General features: G+C 44.6%; 1 protein-coding gene across 1 annotated transcript in view; it reads left to right on the top strand.

Annotated features, from left to right (window-relative positions):
• Positions 1-16,883, top strand: part of EPHA5 (EPH receptor A5) — a gene marked incomplete at its 5' end in the record, with an annotated part of 51,006 nt that overhangs the window by 20,886 nt on the left and 13,237 nt on the right. The window contains 6 exons of the mRNA XM_008946031.1: positions 2,552-2,619; positions 4,382-4,507; positions 5,549-5,734; positions 10,184-10,245; positions 11,061-11,270; positions 13,105-13,254. Coding sequence (XP_008944279.1) covers positions 2,552-2,619; positions 4,382-4,507; positions 5,549-5,734; positions 10,184-10,245; positions 11,061-11,270; positions 13,105-13,254 — 802 coding nt within the window. The remainder of the gene's footprint in view (positions 1-2,551; positions 2,620-4,381; positions 4,508-5,548; positions 5,735-10,183; positions 10,246-11,060; positions 11,271-13,104; positions 13,255-16,883) is intronic.

The following is a 16,883-nucleotide window of genomic DNA, read 5'->3' as shown; positions in this document are numbered from 1 at the left end:
TAAAACATGGACCGTTGTTCTTGCATTACTGGACGCAAGTGGTGGCATGTTCCCTATTTCTCTCTCCTCCCTCTTCATGGCTGAAGAATCAGGAGATGCTGGTAGTAAAATGATGATGTTAGAAAAGCTTGTGAAGTGCTCCAAAACTGAGGAAGAGGTGAGGGCGTTTGGTCTATAAGGTGAACAGAAGAAATCTTGTATATGTGCATTTAGTAGAGGGATGAATTGAAACATTTGTATGTTTTGAGTTATATACCTCAATCCAGAAAACCACTTCTGTGGGAACTTGCTCTAACTTTTAGCAGCTTGCACCAGAAAAAAAATGGAGTTGGCAGGAGTAGGAATTGATACGTGTATCTCTCCATATACTTATATCTCTAGTTTATATCCTTAAAGGGGGGAGGCAGGATGGTGAAGAAAGAGAAAAATCCATTTTCACCTGGGGACTATGACCACCCAAGCATGCTTTGAAATGACCCCCACTCCCAGGGCCTCCATATTGCCAGTGCTTAGTTTTTGAGTGAAGTAGGCAGGACCCATCCCAGGAAGTGGGACCGCTACCACGGGAGCACGGCAAGGAGCACCGGCACCTGCCCCCAGGCACCTCCTTGCCTCTCTCGTGGATTTTGCATTCAGAGCATGATGATCTCAGCATGGTCACTGCTGCTGAAATCGTGCCCTGCATGGATAGCCTGGCTGTTTATCAAGTGTGACCCGGTTATCTCCCTGCCTGTGTCCCTGGACTGCCTGTCAACCCCTGCCCTCGTCTTCTGAACCTTGTTTCAATCCCTTCTCCTGTGCTTGCACAACCTTTGCAGTCTGTTTTATCCTACTCTCCCCTTGGCACGGGTCTCCCCTTCTCCCCAGGGTAAGCTTGCGTGCCTGCTCCCCTTCCCTGCAGTAGCCCTGGGAGCTCATGTTGCTTTTTCCCTCCTCAACCCACCGGTGTCTGGTTCCCCACCTGGTTCTGCTGGGGCCAGCTCGGTGGTGGTGTGTGCATCCTGTCACATTGGGGTTTTTGTTTGTAATTGTGATCGTTTCACAAATCCAGTGCCAAAATCCTATAGCCGAAAGGCTGCTTGGCCCTTTGCATCCAGGCAGACAGCAGTTCCCTGTAATAGGACTTCACGCTGAGGGCATATTTCATGCAGATGTCTATTACTGCCTTCTCCTAATGGCAGTTTTGTTTCTGCAAATCATGTGTTTCTCCTTGCTGCGAGTGATGCTGGAGTGCTCACGTCCCTCTGTCTCAAAAATCATGGGCAGTGGAACAGAAGACTCCCAAATTTCTCAGCTTTAACCGACTTCTGGTAACCTGAGGCTTTCTTTGAGGTGTGCCAGCTAGTGATCCCACTGCACACTGGCTGGCTGGCAGACTGTTGCATTTTCTTCACTCTACCAAGCAGTGTCCCTCTGTCTCATGTCCATGCAGTTTGCTTTAAGGATGATCTAGTTCCTGTATCTAGTTATATCAAGACCTTGGAAGGACTGGCATATATGTGTGCATCATATGTACCTCATCCTGCATTTTTAAATATATATATATATGTACATGTGTGTGTATATAGTAGATCTCCTTGCCTATGCAGTTACCTTGTGGCCTCCTATCTGGCTGTCAAAGTGAAACAGGTCTCAGAAATGCCACCAAAGCAGCCAGTTAATCCTAATGCACTAACGTCGCCTAGAGAATCAGCAAGAAGAATGGGGGACGAGACAGGGAAGAGCAGCCAAAGATTAATGGGAGGATGCCCTGAGGGAGATGCAGTTCCCGTATGGCTGTGGTTGTAATTCCATGGTAGGATTCAGCAGCATCCTTGCACTGCCTGGTGCTAACATGGGAGTAAGATAGGTCAGGCAGTGACTGCATGCCTTCTGCCATCTTGGTGGCTGCTGGACAGAGGGGATTGCATGGATGGTAGCTCCCCTGCATAAGGACAGGACACATGCAAGGAACCTTATCAGAGCCAGGAATGCACAGGGGAACCTTGAAAGCACTGAGACAACAGATTTTGGGTGTTTAAGCATTATTTTGCGTGTATGTAATGTGTTCATATTTACAGAAGGCTGTCTTCTAAAGTATGAAAGTTTAAAGTTCTGCGCAAATGCCCAGTGGATGAAGGGGAGCATGCAATACATACAACATGATGCCTTCAAAAGCTCTGCAGTCCAGGAGATCTTGCTTCTGCAATTCTAATGTTTCATCCCATTCCCCTTTCATCGTCCTTTCTGTTCTTGCTTTTTTTTCTTCTTAATAATGGCTGAACTAGACGTATGGTAGAGTGGAGTTGTTCAGAAGCATCTGTGGGATTTGGAAACCCAAGTCCAATTGAAAAGCAGTGGGCCTTGGGCTCTGAATCCCGTTAGGAAGATTGCAAGTAGTTTGATGAACTAAAACTGGGACAGCAGCAATGCAGCCGCTAGAGAGGCTGGATTAGTTGCTGCTCTGGGTTTTTGTGCTTTTTGTGATTTGAGGTAAAGAGCAGGGTTCTGCCATACCAGAGACAAAACAACTCTTCTCTTCTTGTTTTTTTTGTTTTTTTTTTTTTCCCAGGCGATGTGGCTATAGCAAAGCTAAACAAGATCCAGAAGAAGAAAAGATGCATTTTCATAACGGCCACAGTGAGTAAAGATCAAACATGTATATTTGTATATTTTCGGCTTTTGCCTTGCTGTAGTAATGAGAAATACAACTGCAAGGGGTTTTCTTAGTGTCTAAATCTGGGTTTGCTGGTAATTCACAAAAGATTGTTTGTCCTGTTACTCAGTAAGTCACCACTTGCCCCTGCTCTAAGCCCCATGGGCAAATGAATGTTTGAGCAGTCCCCATATGTGCCCACCTATTCGCACCTCTGTGTTTGCAGCAGATCTCTAGCAAGCCATTTTGTTCTATTCCTCCGTCTTTGCTGCGTGACCCAATGTGCTATTAATTTTGTCTGGTCAGTGCATAACAACTCTACATTTCTGGGGTCTGGACCCATCAGTCAATAAAACCTGTTTGAAACCCTTGCTCCATCCCAGCCAGCCTTGAGGACCAAGCCCACAGCTACTCTTTGCTATGGATGCATCTGCAGAGGCATGAGGAATAACACCTACTTCTTGCTCCTGAGAAGCTTTCAGAAATGCTGTGTTGATGCCCTTATATACAAAAAAAACTCTGCAGTGACACTAGAGAGTACATTCTCACAGTTACTGTCAGTCCTTCTGTACATCCAAAGCCAGTGTTTGAAATGCCTCCTTCATCAAGGGCTGTGGGGTCTGGGGATGGGTAACAGCGAGGTGCCTTTTGGGGTGGAAAAGGCAAACGCATCTTCAGTGAAAGTCAAATTTCGATTAGTGCAATGTAATGAAGGCAGCAGGAAGCAAATCAATTAAGAGCCACAGTGTAATGTACCTGTCTTATTAGACTGATGAGAAGGTCTTTGTGTGAGTAGCCTTAATCATTGTCAAAACAAACTTATAATATGGATAATGAAAATAGTTTTTCCCCCTCTCAAGTCCTGAAGAAAAAGCCTGCTATTGATTATATTTATATTGGTACAACCCACAGGCTTTGTACTGCAAATATTCAGTTCATTTAAATCTCAGTAACTCCATCTGAAATACTGTGGCCAATTGATTAGCTAATATGTGACTGGTAAGGCATAAATTATTTCAGTTCTCCATCAGCCACCACCCATCCAACTTGCTTTGCAAGTTGTTCTCTTAACATTTTGCATTTTTTACTTTTGCTCCTGGTGAACCCTCTCAGATCCAGGAAGGGATCCTTTTGCACCAAACCCCGACCAGCCTGTTAACACGAGACTGAGGAGGATTTTTAGCTGCGTGTCATTCCAGCTGAGCACTACCATACACTTTGCTAATTATGAGGAAGTTGCACGTCACATATCAACGAAATGTCATTTTCCAAGAATACTATTCATTTTTCCCAAAGAAATAGGTTTTCCTGCTGCAATTTTCCAGCAAAGCAGAGTGCAAGGGAGAGGAGCATGCATTTCCCATCTTGGAATCATAGAACCATTTCAGTTGGAAGAGACCTTTAAGATCATGGAGTCCAACCATTAACCTAACTTTACCAAGTTCCCTGCTAAACCATGTCTCTAAGCACCATATCTACATGTTATAAATACTTCCAGGGTGGTGACTTCACCACCTCCCTGGGCAGCCTCTTCCAATGCTTGACAGCGCTTTCAGTGAATAATATTTTTCCTATTATCCAACTTAAACCTCCCCTGGCACAACTTGAGGCCATTTCCTGTCATCCTGTCAGTTGCTACTTGGGAGAAGAGACCACCTCCCACCTTGCTACAACCTCCTTCTAGGTAGTTGTAGAGGGGTGTTCTGTCATCCCAGTGCCATTAACGCTCTTGATTTGTGTCTGCAGTTAAGCTGCCTGGAGTAAGGACCTACATAGACCCCCATACCTACGAGGACCCTAATCAAGCTGTCCACGAGTTTGCTAAGGAAATTGAAGCTTCGTGCATAACCATTGAAAGAGTTATCGGAGCGGGTATGGAAATATGCTTCATGACCCTTAGCAGTATGGAGGGTTGGCTTTCTTAACACAGGGGATCTGGGAAGGGCCATGAAATATTTGTGCTGTTAGGTACCCTGAGAGTGCTGGGGAGCGTGTTCCATCTGAAGTTTGGGACAAACTTGTCATTGTCTGGAGATTTGATATTCAGAGACTGAACTGAAAATGGCAGAAAATGGTCGTGTTTGGACCAAGCTGAGTTATTTCAATGGATGCGAAGGGAAATGATTCACTTAAAATGGTGAAAAGAACCTGAAAATTAAGCTTTTTCTTCTCCCCCACTCATGTCTTAAAGCAAAAATCAAGAATTAAGAAGTCGTCTGGGAGAGAAAAAAAAAAAGCACAAACCAAAGTCCAAAGCTTTTAACTTCCTAGGTTAAAAGAAGAAACTCCCATTTTATTTCTAATTAAGCTGTTTGTTTGGCCTCACCTCCAACCTTAGGAATATTTTCTGTCCTCTGAAATTGTGGTTTTGGAGGTAATTTACTGTTCACCAGAAAAAAAACTAAAAAAGAAAATCCATTTGGGTTACTTTTTTAAAAAGGTGCTCATAAAATCGGAAAGGTTTTATAGTCTATAAAAATATATGTTGCTGTGAAAGGCTAACAGCATTCCATCTATGTAACTTACCAAAGGAAGGTTAAGAACCAAGTAGCTTGTGTTTTATAGCTATCTACACAGGGTGATGATAAAGGATGTGACAGGACTCTTTCATCTAGTAGACAAAAACACAAGGAAAAAGCCCAATAGAATATAGGGACATAGGTCCTTAAATATAGGAAAATTACTTTTTTCTTCCTAGTTTTCTTGTTCTTATGAATTACTTGGCTTGTGGTACGCTGGCTATTTGAGATGGTGATCATTGTGATGTTCAGCTTACCACATCCATGAACATAGGACAGCGCTGTGTGCTTGTGACCAGTGATCTGTAGGGGCTGGGCTGTTGATGTAGATGGATGTGTGCCACGTGTTCCTTGGACATGCTGTGATCCTGTTCTTTCTGATTTTTTTCTGAAGGTGAATTTGGGGAGGTCTGCAGTGGGCGGCTGAAGCTGCAGGGAAAGCGTGAGTTTCCAGTGGCTATCAAAACACTGAAGGTGGGCTACACAGAGAAACAGCGGCGAGATTTCTTGGGAGAAGCAAGCATCATGGGGCAGTTCGACCACCCCAACATCATCCACCTGGAAGGTGTCGTCACAAAAAGTAGGTACAAGTTACTGTGGACTGCGGTCCTTGGACTCTGGCTGGTGAGAGATGTGGTTAGGGGAGGAGGACTTGAGTGACTCTTGTCTTCACTGTGCCTTTCATAATTTCTCAAAAAGCAGCTAACTCCTCTTGCCCAAAATGTCACACCTTGTAGGTCCAGCCAGGAACAGGTTCCCCAACATTGTGAAGGGCATTTGTGCCTCAAGGATTTCATCATTTTTCCAGCTAAAGTAGACAGATAATGGCTAAAATGATAAAAAATGTTAAGTCTCTCTGCAAACCTTGCCTCACCTAGGCACAATACGCATGGGCTAAGAGAAAGCCCCTCTTTAAAGGCCCAGAATTAAATGAGACAGAAATAGGAAGTGATATGTCTGGCCAGCCTCAAACAGCATGTAGGTGATGGAGGCAGAGTAAGTCCGAATGCCAGTGGAGTGTGCTGCTGGACTTCTGCCCTGCACGTAGTTCAGCAGCACCTACTGCCTGCAGAATGCAAAAGCATTTTGAGCACGGAGATGCCAAGCCACCCACTAAGCTTTTCAAGCAGGCTCCCTTCTTATTCCTGCCCTTATTTGTTTAATTTTGAAACTCTGTGAGCCCAGGGTGAGCAAAGATGTGCCAAGAAGTGGGAAGCAATTTTCCTGGCAGGAAAACAGGAGGATTTTGCTACCAAGTCTGAAAAAAACAAGAAAGAAAAAAAAAAACAAAACAAAACAAACCAAAACCAAAACCAAAACAAAACAAAAACAAACAAACAAACAAAAAAAAACCCAGTGATTTCTAGCCATCATATTTTGAGAAATCATATTTTGAGAAACCACTGAATCAAAGCCCACAGGAGAGTGGTGCTGAGCCATGTGGTCCCTCACACAGGATGTGAGCAAGGACAGAAGTTAGCTGAAGTTTTGCATTCCAGAAGCAGGGAAGAAGAATGGGAGTGTAGCTGAAGATGACAGGGCCATGTAAAACCATGATTAAGGCAGGCTTCCTCTGGAATCTGCTAGTGATGACCATGGTAATACTTGCCCCTGGTGCTGGCATGTAGCTTATGGCTTGAGGGCTTGGGATAAATGTGAAAGGACTGGCAAAAAATCCCACCACAAGAGTTACTGAGGTTTGACTCCTCAGTTTGCAGAACAATCTTCCATAACTTTCCCAGACCAGTTTTTCTGCAAATCACTGTATGCACTAAAGATAAGGGCAGAGCAAGGGACAGCATATACAAATGTGCTCAGCACAAGCCTCTCCAGCTGTTAATGCTGTGCTCAGGCTGTGGGAAAGGTGCAAAGCTGTTGTTACTCTTCCATTTTGAAACCTTGGAGGATCTGCATTATTTGCATCAAGGAAATTTTTTTTTTTTTTTTCTTTTGTGGAAAACGACTATTCCTTTATTTTAAGATACATTTTAAAGTGTTTCAGGAAGTTTTTGCTAGCTGAAGAAGTACCAGCCTCATATGATCAGTCACGTCAGAGGTTACTACTCTTCAAATAGTGGTGTTTGGGGTCATGTCACTGCTGTTAGTACCATTAGTCATTTGTAAGAGGCCGCATCTCCAAAGTTATTTTTCAGAGCTGCAGTAGAGAAGGTACAGAGACACTAGCTGTCTGTCCTGTTCACATTCTTACAAACTAATCAAAATCAACACCATTTGCAATCAACAGCCTTTTCTTGCATTTTTCCTTAAAATTGCATTTCCAACCACTTTTAGGGAAAGGAAAAAAAAAAAATCAAGATAGGTTTCTCCCAAAATTGTGTAAATATCAAAATCTGTCAGGGTCACCTTGTGTAGCCCTTAATACATAAAAGCTTCCATTTCCAGCCCTACAGAGATGTGGGTTATTGGGCAGGAAGTGAGTGACGATTATACATCCATAAAAGCTGCTGCTGATACTCCCTTGAGTCTTTCTGGCTGCCAGGGCCTCAGGGTATGGGTGGAAATCCCACTTTTAGAGAGGATGTGCCTCTCTAGCAAGCTGCCTTTTATAGAAAGTGGATGTCTGCTCCAAAGGCTGTGGAAATGCTGGGAGCTTTGCTTCTCAATTGGACTTGGAGTGACTAGAGGTTGGGTACAGGGGGGGTACAAGCACCCTGCGTGTCTCATTAACTCAGTAAATGCTTGGTTACTGCACTCAAAATACTTTCCATCAGTCATCTGGAGTATCTTTCCAGCTTTTTTCTTTCCTTGTAAATGGATCAAAACAACCTTTATGAATCCCAACTATGTTACTGCCTCAGAGTATTAAGTTCTTTTTCCTTTTGGTGTTTTAGTTGTTGGCCCATCATAGGTACAGATCTTTAGGGTAAAATGTCTTTGCCGCATCACACTTTACTTTGGAAGTATATTAAGCTAAATTCAATTAGGCCATTTTTAATTCTGAATGAGAATATCCACGCAGGGGCTTAATACCATTTAACTAATCTAGTTCAAATGCACACCTTAGTTAATTTGGATTAATCATCTTCATTGTCCCCGCGCAGACAAGCCCTTGGCTATTTCTGCTTTACAAAGATAATGACAGCCTTGTTTTCATTCAGGTCCCGTTCAGTTGTGCTGATGGTGTGCACGTCACATTAGCACGTTGGTGTGAATGACATCTACTCACATTTTATGGCATCATAATGCCAGCAGGAGGAAGCCCCACTAACACAGAGAATTAGCACTGTGCTTTAGAAGGGCTGATGTTTATTTTTAATTTACTTTGTTGAAAGTCTGTCTATTTGTGTCTTTATTTCCACGTCCTTGGATATAAGGCTAATTATTTCATGATTACTGTCAACCTGCAGGAGTTAGATAATGAAACTTAAGTGCCAGAAATCTTATTTTCTTTTCTCAGATGGCAACCAAAGTCTGAAGGAGGTCCTCCAGGGTGGTGGCGTAATGAGACACCAGTCTCGCTGCGACGCTGCCTGGAAGCACCAGAGATAAGGGACACCATGCTACAGTCAGGGATTTAGTGTCTGAAAATGAAACATTTAAACAAAATTGAGATATACCTGGGGTTTTCCTTCCTTGTGTAGCCACTGACAAATTTGCCAACCTGTAGCAACGTCACCCAAGATCTCTGCTCCCTCCTGCATGCAGCCCATGTTGTGTGTAGAGAAACAGCTGTCATCCTTAAAGATGGGTCCCATTACTTTGTTTGGGAATCAACGATGTTTCTCATGCCTCTGAGGTGCATTTCTCCTATCAGAAGTAATACCTTGGGCAAGCTTTGCACTCAGGCAGTAGCTGTGATATTAACCAGAGAACTAAAGCAGGCTTGGTCCCTCTCACTGCTGAGGTACTACCTGCAGGACAAGGAGTGTTTTGATTGATAAGTCCACAATTACCTTTATTATGTAGATAATTAAGCAGTAAATTAGGTAAATAGTTGAGATAACAGGAAAGTGGGAAGAATAAGATCAATCTAAATAGTAAAACATGGACTGATTTTTAGGAGCATTTACCTTCATGCGCATGTTACGACATGTGGCAGCTCCTGTTGATCATTTCTATGAAAGACATTTATAATGCACTTTACAAATAATTGACAGCTCCTCTTTTGTCTGTGCTTCATGCTAGCTAATGGAAATTGATTTAAATAAAAAATAATTTACATGTTCTTGTAAGATTTCATTGAATTTACAAGGGCTGGAGCACAACACATTAATTATTGGTATGTCATTGTGGCAAGCTAGCGAGAAATTAGATATAAAACCTGAGAAAAAAATATATATAATTACCATTAAAATGACTCGGGCATGAAAATTAATCAAATGGATTTGGAAAAACATTATTATTCCTGTCAACAATAGGAGACCAGGTCTTTGGTTAAGAACTTTTATTTTGATTTCTGCTCACACTTATTCCATACTTAACTGGTTTTTGTTCTGCAGCATAAATATTCCTTTTCTTACTTCCATATGTGTTTACAAAGGTAGTCACATGAGATTACTTGAATTACAAGGGATGTAATCCCATCCTTTCCTGATATTGGTTTTAGTGGCTGCCAAGCTCAGATTGGTACTTCAGATCACACTCGCAGTCCTGTTGGTCTCCCGTTGTTACTTCAGAGGGTTGAAGCTCTAGGGAGGAGTCCAGAGAGGTTGCTGTGTACAGTTTGGCCTCTGCAAGCTTTCAGCTTGTCCACGGAGATGAGGAGAAGGTTGTGCATAGGTTACCTGGGTTCAGCTTGTAACCTCTTCCTCAAATGTCATCTAAACACTCTGGAGCTTGGCACCCCACCCATAGTAAGGAATTACTTTTTCACCCTCTCCTCCTTGGTTGCCCTATTTCTACGTATATTTTGGCAAAAAAAACCTATTGTCATCCTGCTGGGACAGCAGTGATTAGGTGTAGATTTACTGATACGTGGCTGTATATTCATATTCAGGTGAGCTGTGAAAAAGCTTTATTTGTGTTTTTTAAATAAATTGCTAACAAACTCATGCACTTCCCTTTTCAGGCAAACCAGTAATGATAGTGACTGAATATATGGAGAACGGGTCTCTGGATACATTTTTAAAGGTAATACTTCAATCCTTTTTTCAGGGGAACCTTAGTTAAAGATTGGGTTCTTCGCAGATGGTTAATATCAGTGAAAACGTTTGCTGGATGCTGGTCCAGCTGTTGATGCTGTCTGGAGGCAGAAGTAGCTCAGTTGTCTGTTTGATCTATATTTATACAGCATTATGAAGGACCTGGTGCATGCATTTATACAAACAGATAAGAATAAATTGGAGGATATTACGTTTATTTTAGAAAGCAATCTGCTACACAGAAATTATTAGCTTACCCTGCAAAATTTGATGTTTTCAAGAGCACATTTGCACTGTATCATGGCAAACTCCAGAGTTAGAGTTTTTCTGTTAAACGTTAGAACTAGAGCAGGGTTGGTAGGGGAAGTGATTAGAAATGTAGCCTGGCAACAGGGTGGAAGAGCCACTACCTCCAAATATTCACAAGTGGACCTCTGCAGGTAGGGTTTCCATGCAGCTTCGTGCCATTCGGTTGGCTGAGTCAGAGACAGCCCATCCCAGTGCCTTTATACACATAACTATGTGTTCGCTCCCCGTTGCAGTCTCTTTATCAGTCACCGGTGGAAAACAGCTCGCTTCTTGATCTCCAGTTAAAAGAACTACACTTCCTTAGCTTTGTCTCTAGAGATCCTAATCCAAACAGTGAAACTTTGAAAAGCTTCGTGGTCAGAGCGTGAGGGTAATGAATTATTAATTTCCCTGCTTTCCTTCCCCAGAGACTTGCCTTTGCGTTTTTATTCATGCCCACGCAATGCTGAGGGTGCAGAGACTCTCCTCTGATCAAACGTCTCCTTCCTTTTGCAGAAGAACGATGGGCAGTTCACGGTCATTCAGCTGGTCGGGATGCTGCGAGGCATCGCATCGGGAATGAAGTACCTGTCTGACATGGGCTACGTACACAGGGACCTGGCCGCCAGGAATATCCTCATAAACAGCAATTTAGTCTGCAAGGTGTCAGACTTCGGCCTCTCCAGAGTCCTAGAAGATGACCCCGAAGCTGCCTACACAACCAGGGTGAGTTATGAGGATGCTGAACTGATTGAGCTCATGAAAAATGTATGCCGTGCCACGTTTTGGTGTTCAGGCTCTCTAGCAAAGAGGTTTCAGCAAATCCAGAGCCTCTAAACTGTGCACGAGGGTTTGGGGAGTTGTTATCAGTTCATCGCTATCAGATTGATTTGGAAAATGCCTGTAACTTTATACTGGGGATGGCCAAATAAGGCAGAACTTAACTAATAACTTTAAAGTTCACGTCAGACACCCGAGCCAAATAGCAAACTTTGCAAAGGTGCCATGCTCCCAGCTCTGTTCTGTCCTATACCAAAAGGAGGAAAGAGAAAGGAGCAAGTTCTTTGCTTAGGCACCCATGCAGAGATGTAAGCCATGGTCTTCTGGACAATCCGACCATTTCAAACCATTGGTGAGCTCATAATGCCCATTGAAGTTGATGCACATTGCCCGCAACATTACCCCGTTGAGGGTGGTTTCCCCAGGTCTGAGAAAGAGCTGCTCTAGCATGAGCACTCTGCCCCTTTTCATCCTTTCAGGGCATCAACCCTGTGCCAGGCTGTGTGGCCCCAGTGCTGCAGAGAGAGGGTGGGCAGGATCCATCCTCAGCAGCACCAGCTTGGAGAGAGCCTCCAATATTCATGGCAGTGATTGGCATGCGTGGACGCTTCCTATTAGCGTGTTTTTCCAAGGGTATTGTTTCACAAGTGGTGGGAGCTCTCTGGGTCACGTTCCCAGTTCCTGTGGAGACCTGGGAAAGGCCTTTCAGCTCTTGGCAGCCACGGCCCCATGACGGGGCTCGGTGCACGGCTGGACCAGAGCCTCCCTGCAGGCTGGAGAGCTCTCAGCCAGCCCTGCTGTGGCTGCAACGTGCTGCCATGTGCTAATTGGCACTGCTGAGAATCTGGCCCCTCACTTAAGGCATGCACTGATAAGCCTGTGAATAAATAATTACTAGGAGAAGGGACTTTTTAAAATTTCCTTTGAAAACATGTTCCAAATTCTGCCATTTTCCAATAACAAACACTACTAGGGGGCATTCAGGGAGACCTTCCAATATTTAGCTCAACAGTGAGAGGAAGGGACTTCACAGTAAAATTTATTTTGATATAAATCAAGGGAGACAACTCTTTAAACCCAGTGAGAAAAGATTCTTTAATCCAAACTCCCCTTTCCCTCCCCTCATCTTTCTCAGAACTGGTCTGAAGTTTGATTTCTAAAATGGTAGAAAGGGGAAAAGGAAACAGCAAAGCACATTTGACAGCTGTGGCATCATTTTCAGTCCCACAGCAGAGGCCAAGCAGGATGATCTTCGCACACACAAATTTCAGTGCTTGCTATGCAGTTCTCTCTGCAGGATCGGGACCACATTAAAAAAAGAGAAAGAAAGAAAAGAAAGAAAAAAAGGGCATTACTTCCGCAGCAATTTGCATGAAACCCTCATTAGATCAAAGTCTTCCACGGTTTCAGAGCTGTCTGTTCCTCCCCTGCTCGCTCTCAGAAACGGAGGAACTGTATTCCCCTACCAACCCGTGCAACATAATTGAGATGTTGATCCTATACATGTCCCAGCATTCAAACAGCATTCAAACAACAAACCTTCAGGACAGCCAATTAGTAGGCAGCCTACAAATGCTTATGGGCTGAGATAATGTGGAAAGGGGCCCCATGCTGTCAAACAGATTTACTTTAAAATTCGATGTCTCTTTCCAGAGAGAAAATAACATCCCTCGGTGCTCTAAGAAATGCTGTTTCGTCCTCTTTTGCATGTTCTCTGCCCTCCTCTGCAATCTGGTTTTGGGTTTGTTTTTTTTTCCCCCCCATCATCTTTTCCCTCTAGGGAGGGAAGATCCCCATCCGATGGACAGCGCCTGAAGCGATCGCCTTCCGCAAGTTCACGTCGGCCAGCGACGTCTGGAGCTACGGCATCGTGATGTGGGAGGTGATGTCCTACGGCGAGAGGCCTTACTGGGAGATGACAAACCAAGACGTAAGCATGTGCGAGAGCTGCCGCGCGGTGGGACTTAGAGGGCTCAGCATTCATTCTGCAGGCAGAGAGGCAGAATGGGGACAAGGGGAGGAGAGCCGTTGTAGAAATGGCTTGGATCCCCCATGCCAGAGGGTGATGATCCTCTGTTTGGTGCTCTGGGGTTTTTTTTGCTGCAGCAGCAACCCAGAACAGGCTGTGTGCAGAGGAAAATGTGTCTGCACAGAGGCAAGCCTGCATCCCCCAGCAGACCACTGGAGCTTCACTAATGCTGTTAGAGCTGGAGCCTGTTCCTCTGCTGCTTAATGACAAAGGTCTGCCAGGGGATAGATGCTGATAAACTGGCAGCATTTCAACTGTGTGTTCAAACCCCTGCTGCCACATAAAGCAGAAACTCTAGAGAGTCATCGTAAGAGCTTTGTTTTCCCTGCACAAAAGCCTGGTGATTTGATCTAGTGACAGCAGTCCAGAGAGCTGCACGTTGGTTGCCCTTGTGTTGCTGATCTCAAGAGCATACTTGTGCTCCTGGTGTGAACATCTTGTAAGGCTGTGCTAACACAAGTTCTTATGGTTCTTTTGTACAGTACCCTTTAAGTTGTGTCCCCTTGTTTCTGGGCCCAAGTGTCCCCTTGAGCCTCTGACCCCAAGGCCACCCTCTGAAACATCTCCAAACTGTCTCACTCCTGATCGCAGCTCTGATCCCAGCCTGTATCAGGACTGCTTGATCCTACTGCAGGGCTACCTCCTAGCCTGAGCTTACCATAAACATCCATCATTGTCTGAGGTGAAAAACCTTAAGCCTGGGTGCCAGATTTTCTAGGCCACTCCTTCCTCTTCACTGAGAACCATGACATGTGGAGGTATCCAAGTCTGCCAGCTAGTTAACGATGTTGGGGTGACCATGAGACACTTGGGGCTCCCAAAGCGGCTTTGCGTGTGGCAGTCATCCCCCTTCCCTCCCAGTTCCTGCTGCCTGCAGAGGTGCTGCTGCCTGCTGGGCAAAACAAGCAGGTCCTTGCTCCGCCATGGATTTCCTCTGATCACAACACCTGAAGTTTGAGTCCTTTTTCTTCTTTGAGCAGTGTCCCTGTCCCCATGACTTTCTGCCATTTCTCTGAGCATTCTGTTTCTGCTGTGCTTTGTCTGCGGGCCCTTGCCACCAGTGGATGTTACTACCTGTCACACCAAGCTGCTGCCTCACCTCACTTCGAGTCCAGGCGTGGAAAGGAGCGCTACCTTTGAGGCCATCACACCATGCTTCTTGCCAGGGAGACGAGCGCGTTGTTTGGTTGAATGCTCCACTGCTTCTGCATTGCTGAGGCTGTCACGTTGCAGGGAGCTGGGTAAAGCAGCATGTATCTGCTCAGGGATTTATCTCAATCAAATACAGAGACTTTCTTCCGTAGCCTTGCAGAGAATGCAGCAATTGAGAGCCAAGCTTTTCCAGTCACACTGAGCACTGTAACTATCTTTAATGCTGATGCAGTGGCATAGCACAGATGTTTTTCAGTAAATGCTAGGCTAACATTCAGGCTGGTGCCAGTGAAATAACGCTCCATGGCCAGGGAAGTCCCTTGTCTGGGTCGTAACGGTATGAACATCCACGCTTTGCAGAACTGTTCCAAAAAGCCCCAAAGCCTCCGTGCACTGTGGGGCATGGTGAATTTCACACTTTCCTGAGAAGGAGTGGATGGGGGACTTGTTTCTTTAGCAGCAGAAAGCAGAGGACTAGCGAATGGTTTATTAGCATCAGTTCCTTGCTCAGGCTTTACTTAGGTTACTTCTCTGCCTGGGTGCAGCTGGCAAGTGCCTGGATGGTGGTGGCCTGTGAAAATTAATTCAGTGCTGTGGCATGTATCTACTATGATTTATGCCTTTTTCCTTCATCTTCTGAAGGCTTCCTCTTCTTTCCTCCCCTGCTTGTGTTGGCAGAAGAATCAGCAGTGTTAGCTACAGCATTGGATTTTGCGTGGAGAACCAGAGGGCTCTGCTCACATGAGTTTCTTAGAATCATAGAATTGTTTTTGTTGGAAGACACCATTAAGATCATCAAGCCCAGCCATTAACCCAGCGCTGCCAGGTCAGCACTAAACCATGTCCCTCAGCGCCACATCTACATGTCTTTTAAATACCTCCAGGGATAGTGACTCAACCTCTTCCCTGGGCAGCCTGTTCCAGGGCTTTACAACTTTTGTTGAAAAAATTTTTCCTAATATCTAATCTAAACCTCCCCTGGTGCAAATTGAAGCTAATTCCTCTTGTTCTATTGCTTGTTACATGGGAGAAGAGACTGACCCCCATCTCGCTACAGCCTCCTTTCAGATACTTGTAGAGTGTGATAAGGTCTCCCCTGAGCCTGCTTTTCTCCAGGCTAAACAACCCCCCAGTTCCCTCAGCCACTAGTCGTAAGACTTGTGCTCTAGACCTTTGAATTTCAGACTCTGTTGCACGAGAGGTTTTTTTTTTTGTTGCATGGTTTGTAATTAAAGCACATCATTTGCAAGCACAGTTGGTGATGAGCAAAATGATTCTCATCACGTTACAGCCGGATTGCTTTAAAGGAAGCGCAGCGCCCTAGGGCAGGCGGCATTGTCACTGCAAAGGCTACAAACCACATTTTAAAGTCGTGCTGGTTTCTGGATGGCCTTCTAAAAATATTCTTTGACTCAACCACAAGATAACGCTTCGATGCAGGAATTGTTGAGAGGAATTTTGTGGCTTGTGTTACGCAGGTTGCTGAGCTGTAGTTGCTTTTTAGTCTTCAGGCTGGTGGTTTTGTGGAAGCACAGAGCTAAAAGCATTGCTTCGGTTTACTGGAATGGACTATCCCAAATTGTCCTCTCCCAAACATCCAGTCCAGTCATCCCAATCCATAAATGAGTTGTGCTTGTCCAGAAGAGGATCAAGGACAAAAATGCCTCCTTATAGATCCAAATTTTATCTCTTCAAGTCTTAAAAAGCAGCACACACCAATGAATGGCACAGCGAACCTGCCATCTTCTTATTTTTTTAAGTATTGTGGTGGCTACAAATGACTTGGTCTTTGTTGTTTCGTTCTTTTGCTCCTCCTACTGCCAGACCTCCAAGGCACCTTCAGATGCAAGAGTGTATTCCAGCATCCTAGCTCCTCGCAGCGTTTTGATATCATTTACATTGTATCACCAGAACAAACGACATCCTGTAAATTGAGTTAACGCTATTGATTGTGACGTTACTGCCAGGAATATCAAACATGCATAACCCCACTGCAGATGTTTAGCTCAGATATTCTGAGCTGGTGCCAGATGGTCTGCTCCCTGTCTTGCTACTATTTTCTTTCTGCTACAGTGGGAGGATGATCCTTTATTGTTATAAATACAGACGTGGACATAGCAAATAATGTTCTCGTGGCTGTGCCACACTGAGGCTTTTTTATAGGGCAGCTGCAGATATGATATTGAGGACCAGCTGAAAAGCGTAACGTGAGGAACAGGCAGTGCAGATAGCGTAGTGTGGTGGGGATGGTTTTCGGTCCAGTCATAGACGAGATTGTTTTGCAAGTGCAGGTTGGGTGGAGAGCAGTGCAACTGCTCCACTGGTAGGTGAAATTGTAGATGGGTGCAAAAAGAGTGCAGGTCTTGCGGGCTGGGTCT

This window comes from Merops nubicus, unplaced genomic scaffold (genome assembly GCF_000691845.1).
Source record: "Merops nubicus isolate BGI_N331 unplaced genomic scaffold, ASM69184v1 scaffold16198, whole genome shotgun sequence".
NCBI classification, from domain to species: Eukaryota; Metazoa; Chordata; class Aves; order Coraciiformes; family Meropidae; genus Merops; species Merops nubicus.
The sequence above is the reverse complement of the archived record's forward strand: the minus strand, read 5'-3'. Positions and strand labels throughout refer to the sequence as shown.